At 56.5% G+C, this 7,013-nt stretch overlaps 2 protein-coding genes across 2 annotated transcripts in view; one reads left to right on the top strand and one right to left on the bottom strand.

The window, feature by feature from the left end:
* The window catches only part of TMIGD2 (transmembrane and immunoglobulin domain containing 2), a 20,101-nt gene extending 18,528 nt beyond the window's left edge, over window positions 1-1,573 (top strand). Inside the window, exons 3-5 of the mRNA XM_045300056.1 lie at window positions 766-801; window positions 893-994; window positions 1,202-1,573. Coding sequence (XP_045155991.1) covers window positions 766-801; window positions 893-994; window positions 1,202-1,569 — 506 coding nt within the window. The 3' untranslated portion in view covers window positions 1,570-1,573. The remainder of the gene's footprint in view (window positions 1-765; window positions 802-892; window positions 995-1,201) is intronic.
* A 1,480-nt stretch (window positions 1,574-3,053) lies between these two features.
* The window catches only part of SHD (Src homology 2 domain containing transforming protein D), an 11,846-nt gene continuing 7,886 nt past the window's right edge, over window positions 3,054-7,013 (bottom strand). The window contains exon 4 of the mRNA XM_013007654.2: window positions 3,054-3,422. Within this exon, the coding sequence (XP_012863108.1) occupies window positions 3,233-3,422 (190 nt within the window). The 3' untranslated portion in view covers window positions 3,054-3,232. The remainder of the gene's footprint in view (window positions 3,423-7,013) is intronic.

Here is a 7,013-nt window from a genome sequence, read left to right as displayed (position 1 = left end):
TCAAGAGGAAAATGATGGAGCTTGTGGGAATTGGCTGTGAAGATCCTGGTGGGGCTGGTAGAACCCATGAAGGTGATGGAGGTGACAGTCAGGCTGATGGAGTTTGAGATGGGGATGGTGGGACGCCTCAAGGTGGTAGAGCTGGAAATGAGGATGAGGGAGCTCATGCTGGAGATGGTGGAGTCATGGTGGGGTGGTGGAGGTCATGGTGTGATGGTGGAGGTCATGGTAGAGGTGGTGGGACTCAGGAAGGTGGTGGAGCTGATAGTGAGGGAGGTGGAGCTCACGGTGGATGTGTGGATTGAAATGAGCCTGGTGTGTTGTATGTAAGTCCTAACCCCGACGTGGTTATGATTCCATTTGAGGCTGGGTTTACTTTGTGATGATAATGATACAAGATTAGTTGAGGTTGGGTCAAGTCAGTTGCTGAATTGGCACACCTCACCTCCTCACTGTGAGAAAATAAATATCTGTTTGTGAAAGTCTCCCCTTTCGGCTATTTCGGTTATAGCATCATTACAGAACTGGGACAAGGTGGGGGGGCGGTAACGGAGCTCACCATGAGGCTGGTGTCCATATGGGTGTTGGGATTCATGAGTCAAGTCATGTATGTGCTCCACAATCGCCCAGCAAGAAAAGCAAGATTATCCTCATTTCTCAGCCTATCGCCCAAAGTAGCTGGGGCAGGGTCCTGAGGCTGAAGGGTACAGGGGGCTGAACTCCCTGGTGGACACCCCCCCCAAGATCAACATTTCTCCTTTGCAGATTGCCCTAGAGGGACCCCTTTCGGAAACGTCCCAGGTGAGCTCCGCCCTCCTGCCCCTCCCCCAGCTCCGTCCCCACACCCGGGGCCCTATTCAGACCGCCCTCTCCCCCGCCTCCGCCCCACCAGCACACCTCTACGTTCTGCCAGTGGTGGGGTTCCTGATCGTGGCCGCTGTCGCGCTGGCTGTTGGGGTCTGGGGCTACCGTCGCTACCGCCTCAAAGACTCAGGTAAAGACGCAGGTAACTGCGGGCGCTCCCGTCCTCTGGCGCCCTCGCCCCTCGTGGCGGAGGCAGGAACTGCAGCCTCCTGATAGCGGGTCTGGGTACCCTCGGAAAGCGGGTGGGTTGCAAGACAGGTGGAAGGGAAGATAGATGGAGGAGGGCAACACTTTTTGGCTGTTGTCACTCCCTTTCTCTCCCCTCCCCTCCCCCCAGAGAATCCTTTCTATAGCAACGTCCTATACCGACACCGGGGGACCCCAAAGGAGACAGGAGGGGACGAAAAGGGGCTGAACCCTAAACACGGCAGCCTGTATTCGGCCACGCGATACCACCAGTCACAGCCACGTGTGTCCCCCAAGCCTGGCTCCGGCTGGAAGTCCAGCCACCTCATCTCTACCATCCAGGCTTGTGCCAGCCCAGGTGCCTTCAAGAAGCCACAGCCAGAAGGATCTCCCAGAGTAGGAAGGGGGGGCTTGACCCCCAGGAACCAGAAGAGACCCCGCCAGGGGCTCCATCTATGTGACAATCTGACCTATGAGGAGCCTACTACTGCCCCCAGACCACTCAATAAAGTCTGTTGAAAATCCAGCCAGATGTTTGTTGGTCTGGGGTTAGAATTCTTGCCCCGCTCCCCACCCCCCACCCCCATGCAAACCAGTGTTCCAGCCACCCCCTCTCTCTGGAGTTGTCATGGCAGCAGGTTTCAGAGGAGCCTCTGGACTCAAGTGAGAGGAGAAAGAAACACCTGGCAAACCACGTTCGAAAATCAGTCCCTGGATCTCAGTGGGTGGAGCCTCAGCCCACTGTGGGGATTGGCTCTGTCATGCATGGGCTCCGGGTACATACGGGACAGCCTGGCCCGCAGCTGCCGGCATAATTTAGGGGCAAGGCTAAGCCACTGAGGGACCTTAGCTCCTGTGTCAGCGGAATGGTTAAGCGATGGACAGCAGTTTGCAAGGTGAGGAGTTCAAACCACCAACCTCTCTGAGGGAGAAAGACAGGCTTTCTAGCACCGTAAACAAGTTACACTCTCAGAAATTCACAGGGGCAGTGCCTCCCTGGCCTTGCAGGATCATTATCAGTCCTCCTGGACTCAACGGCGGTGAGTTTGGTTTGGGGAACGTACGGCCTAGTGGGGTTTTCAGAGCCGCTGGGTGGGTTCCAACCACCGACCTTCAGCTTGGCAGGGGAGTGGTTGTGCTGCGGATGGGTTAAGGGGTCCAGCAGCTCTGACAACCAGCAGGCAGACAGGAGGGGCGGCAGGGGGACCCAGAGACGCTGGAGAGGCATTCTGTGACAGCTCGCCAGTCCTTGTCGGGACACATGGGGAGGGGAGGGCAGGGAGACAGTGTGCCCAGCCGCCCAGAGGTGCTCTGAACAGGAAGCCCCCTCCCTCACAGGCAGCCCCTAGGGACAGGGGGGCGGGGCGGGAGAGGTCAAGGGTTCCTCCGTGTTTATCAGCCCCCAGGGAGGGTCTGCTGCTTGACGATCACCTTCAAGTGACACCAGCTGCGCCTGCTCCCCTCCCCCACGGATGCTGTTTCCATGGGGACAGATGTCCTTCCGGCAACTCCCGCCAGGCTGCCCGGCTGGGGGAGGGGAGGCCGAGGCTGGGCACCTCACAGCCTGCCCCAGCCCGGCTCTCTCTGGCATTGCTTCTGCCTCTGCCTGCTGGGAAGCCCAGAGGCCCTGGTGGCACAGTGCTTAAGCACTCGGCTGTTAACCGAGAGGCTGTCCTCTTGAACACACCCGGCCGCTTTGCGGAAGGGAGATGAGGCCGTCTGACCCCATCAAAAGTTAGTCTGGGAAACACACAGGGTCAGTGCTATCAGTCCCCTAGGGTCTCGATGAATTGGTTTTATTTTTATTTCAGGGGACGCCGTTACCCCATCCAAACGTCACAATCTGGTGCCTCTGGACAGCCCCCCTACCCCCCATCCTAACCTAGCATCACACTGGCTGCTCTCCCTGCGGCCAGGCCACAGAGGACACATGGGACTGCAGGCTCACATGGCATCCAGGGTCCACACGTCCCTCCCAGCTGCCCATCAAGGACACGGAAGACACAATAGCTTATTTATTTTCCAGGCCCAGGGGGGTTCTGAGGGGCAGTTCTGGGCCCTAAAACCCAGCAGCAGGCTGGCATGGCATTCCCAACTCATCCCCTGGCGTGGGGCATCTGTCCACTAGGCTGTGTGTCCCACTCCCTCCTTCCAGACGACAGCCAGCTGGCGGTGAGCCTGGTCAGGGGGGCTGCGTGGTGGTGACCGGGTAGAGCAGGGCCAGGTGCTCGGCGCCCTGCACGGGCAGCGGGCGGGCGCTGTAGTGGAGCAGCAGCTCAGGCACGCTGGGGAAGAGGCCGCTGTGCTGGCCCAGCACCACCTGGTTCTCCCGGATGCGTGCAAACTTCAGGTGCAGAAAACCTTGGCTGCTCCTGGGGGAGGAGAGGACACAGGTCAGTGGCAGGGGCGGGGGTACCCCAGGGAGCTCCGTCAGGTTCCAGGGGTCAGGCCCTGGCCTCCCCAAGGCCCTCTGAAACTCACTCACTACCCTGAGTCATTGCCAACTCACAGCGCCCCTAGAGGACAGGGTAGAACGGCCTCTGTGGGTTTCCAAGACTGACTCTACAGGAGTAGAGAGCCCCGGTTTTCTCCCTTTGAGAAGCTGGTGGTTTTGAACTGCTGACCTTGCAGTGGACAACCCAGCGGGTAACCGCTATGCCCGAAGCATTCTTGGTGCTATGGAGAGCTGTTAATTCTAACTCAGAGCGACCAATGGGGCAGGGGAGAAGCACTGCCCATTGTGTTTCCTCGGCTGCTGTTTTGATGGAGTGGGTGGTGCAGTGGGTTAGGCATTGGGGTGCTAACCCCCCCAAGGGGGAAAGAAGAGGCTGTCTGCTCCCATAAAGTTACAGTCTCATAGACCTCCAGGAGCAGTTCCAGCCTGCCCTCTAGGGGCGCTGGGAGTCGGAATCAACTGTCCATGGCGCTCCAAATTCACAGCCATCCAGCCGATTCCGACTCCCAGTGCCCCTAGAGTAAGGTGACCGGACGTCCCGTTTTTGGCGGGACAGTCCCGGTTTTTAACAATTTGCCCCGCGTCTCGCGGCATTTTAAAAAAGTCAGATTTTTGGAAAGAATGTACCACAAGCTAGGGTATACGGTTTTCGGCTGCCATGTGGCTATTTCACCAGGATATGAGTTTTATCAATAGTGTCCCGCTTTACCAATGTTAAAATCTGGTCACCTTACCCTAGAGGGCAGGTGGAACTACCCTTGTGGGTTTTCAATGTAACTCTCTACAGGAGCAGACAGCCTCCTCTTTCACCCATGGAGCAGCTGGTGGTCTCGAACTGCTGACCTCCGAGTTAGCAGCCCAACCTGTGGAAGGAGTCCTTGGGTGACAGAAATGATCGAACACTCAATTACCAGCCAAAAGGTGGGCGGTTCAAACCCACTCAGGGGCACCTTGGAGGAAAGGCCTGGCCATCGATTGCCAAACAGTCACAGCCTTGCAAACGCTTTGGAGCTGCTCACCCGTGTCACATGGTGTCACCGGACTTCAGCTGGGGCGCCTAACAACCACCACACCCAAACAAGGTGTCACCTCATTGGAGGGAGAGTGTTTCTTTGTTCTGCGAATGAAACCCTATTTGCCAAAAGAACAAACAAATCCGTCTCAGAGGAAGTACAAGCAGAGCGCTCCTCAGAAGCAAGGATGGAGAGACGTCGTCCTTGTGGTCAGGAGAGACCAGTCCCTGGAGAAGGACATCATGCTTGGTAGAGGGGCAGCAAAACCCAGCAAGGCTCTCAAGGAGATGGGGGACACAGTGACTGCAGCAACGGGCTCAAACCTAAGAACAACTGTGAGCACGGCGCAGGACCGGCAAGTGTTTTGCTAGGTTATATATCTGGTCACTCTGAGGCGGAGGGGATCAGGCAACACCTAGCGACAGCAGCAGTGAGCTAGAAAGGTACAGGCGAGGCAGAGTCGCAAGCTGGGGGTAGGTGGGTGGTGGCACAGGATGGAAGAGAGGGATGGGGAGGGAGGCACTTGGATGTCGCCAAGGAACTAGAAACAAAATCTGGACCTTTGGCCTCCTTACGTGTGAGGAAATAAATGTCTGTACACTCAGGCACCCCCCTGTGGTCTTTGTGTTACAGCAGCACCAGAGAACCGAGACAGGGCCAGGCTGTTGACTGACTTTCCTTTCCGCTGGCAGGGACATGGTCCAGGCCCTAGCCAGTTACTGGTGTGGAGAGGCCACCGCAGCAGTGACCATGAGAGAGAGCAGTCCACCAAAATGAATAAAGCTTGGTGCCTTCAGGCAGGGGGCTGGCTTAGTAACGTTTGTTCCAGGAGGGCAGAAGCTAAGGGGTGGCCTGGTGAAGAGGCGCTGGACCAGTGAGAGCCATGCCTGGCAGCATGACTGAGAAGAGATGCTGCTTTGGACCAAAGTACTGTATCCTTAATGTTTCTGAGCTTGAACTTGCTTCCTCGTGTCACCTGTTAGCTTCTTAACGTTGTTGACGGGTGCCGTGTGGTGAGTTCATACAACACAATGAAACAACGCCCGGTTCTGCGCCAACCTCACAACCCTTGTCATGTCTGAGCCTGGGGTTGTAACCACTGTGTCCATCCATCTTGTCTAGGGGCCTCCCTCTCTTTTGCTGCCCCTCCACTTTACCAAGCATGATGTCCTTCTCCAGGGACTGATCTTTCCTGACGGCATGTCCAAAGTCCGTGAGAGGAAGTCTCTCCATCTGGGCTTCCAAGGAGCCCCCATGATCATGAGGGTTGTCTGTGAGTTCTGTGGGGCCATGCCCCGGATGACCAGCAGAGAAGCAGAGTGCCCTGGGAGGGATGGTTGGTATCAGAACAGGGCGTAGATGGATGGAGGTGGTGGTGTATCTAACCCCTGCCTCTTAGCGATCATCCTCGGACCAATGAGGAGTTGGACTCTCCTTCTCCTTCGTGTCACCAGAGAAGCTCAGACCCTGCCCTCGGCCTTTCCTCGGGACCCCACCATTCTGTCTGGGGTCCCCTTCATTTCTCTCCCTCCTTGCGGATGGAATAACCCAGATGCAGGTTATCAGCATTATCATTCTCACTTGTTATGTTGTTAGGTGCCATCAAATCTGTTCAAACCCACAGCAGCCCGTGCACAACAGAAGGAAACACTGCCCGGTCCTGCACCATCCTCGCAATGGCTCCTTTGCCTGAGCCCGTGGCTGCAGCCACAGTGTCCTTCCATCTCCTTAAGGGCCTTCCTTTTTCACTGACCCTCTGCTTTACCAAGCATGATGTCCTTCTCCAGGGACCGGTCTCTCCTGACATCATGCTCAAAGTACGTGAGACCAAGTCTCGCCCTCCTTGCCTCTAAGGAGCATCTGGCTGTACTCCGTCCAAGACAGCTGGGCTTGTCCTTTGGGCAGTTCTCGCTAATGTTAACTAAAGACTGGCTGCTCCCCAGGAGCCATTCCCGACTCTTCATTTCGTTTCTCCAAACAACACCACCAAGTTGGGACATTTCTGATCCACACTGGAGCGGTGAGGGATGCAAGGCCCAGAGAGGCTGAATCGCTTCGCAGAGAGGGCACGCAGCACAAACGTGGCAGAGCCTGGTCCCATAGCCCCCTTCCCACCTTGTCCTCTTAGGACTTGCCGAAGAGTTTTATAATTAGATGGGCTTAGCAGCGCAGAAACACAAGCACCCTGCACTTCTAGTCGCAGATGGAGACACAGGAGTATATCTCAATATTTGGACTGGGTCTACAGGAAACCTGGACACTTGGTTTCTTCCCATCTCATCCCAGGCCCAAGTCTCTTGAGTGGCTTCCATGCCACCTTCTTGAATACCTCCAGTGACCAATGGGTACAAAGAGAGTTCGTCCCGGAGGCTCCGCCCACTAGTCTGAAAACCCTACCCACTGGCTTCAAACTCTACTCTCGTTGGTCCCAGAAAGCTCCGCCCGCTGGTACCAAACGCACCACCTGTTGGCCCTGGAGGGAGAAAGATGAGACT

The sequence above is a fragment of the Echinops telfairi genome, unplaced genomic scaffold (assembly GCF_000313985.2).
Source record: "Echinops telfairi isolate 266 unplaced genomic scaffold, ASM31398v2 ScPeMD7_7459;HRSCAF=8497, whole genome shotgun sequence".
Lineage (NCBI taxonomy): Eukaryota > Metazoa > Chordata > Mammalia > Afrosoricida > Tenrecidae > Echinops > Echinops telfairi.
The sequence above is the reverse complement of the archived record's forward strand: the minus strand, read 5'-3'. Positions and strand labels throughout refer to the sequence as shown.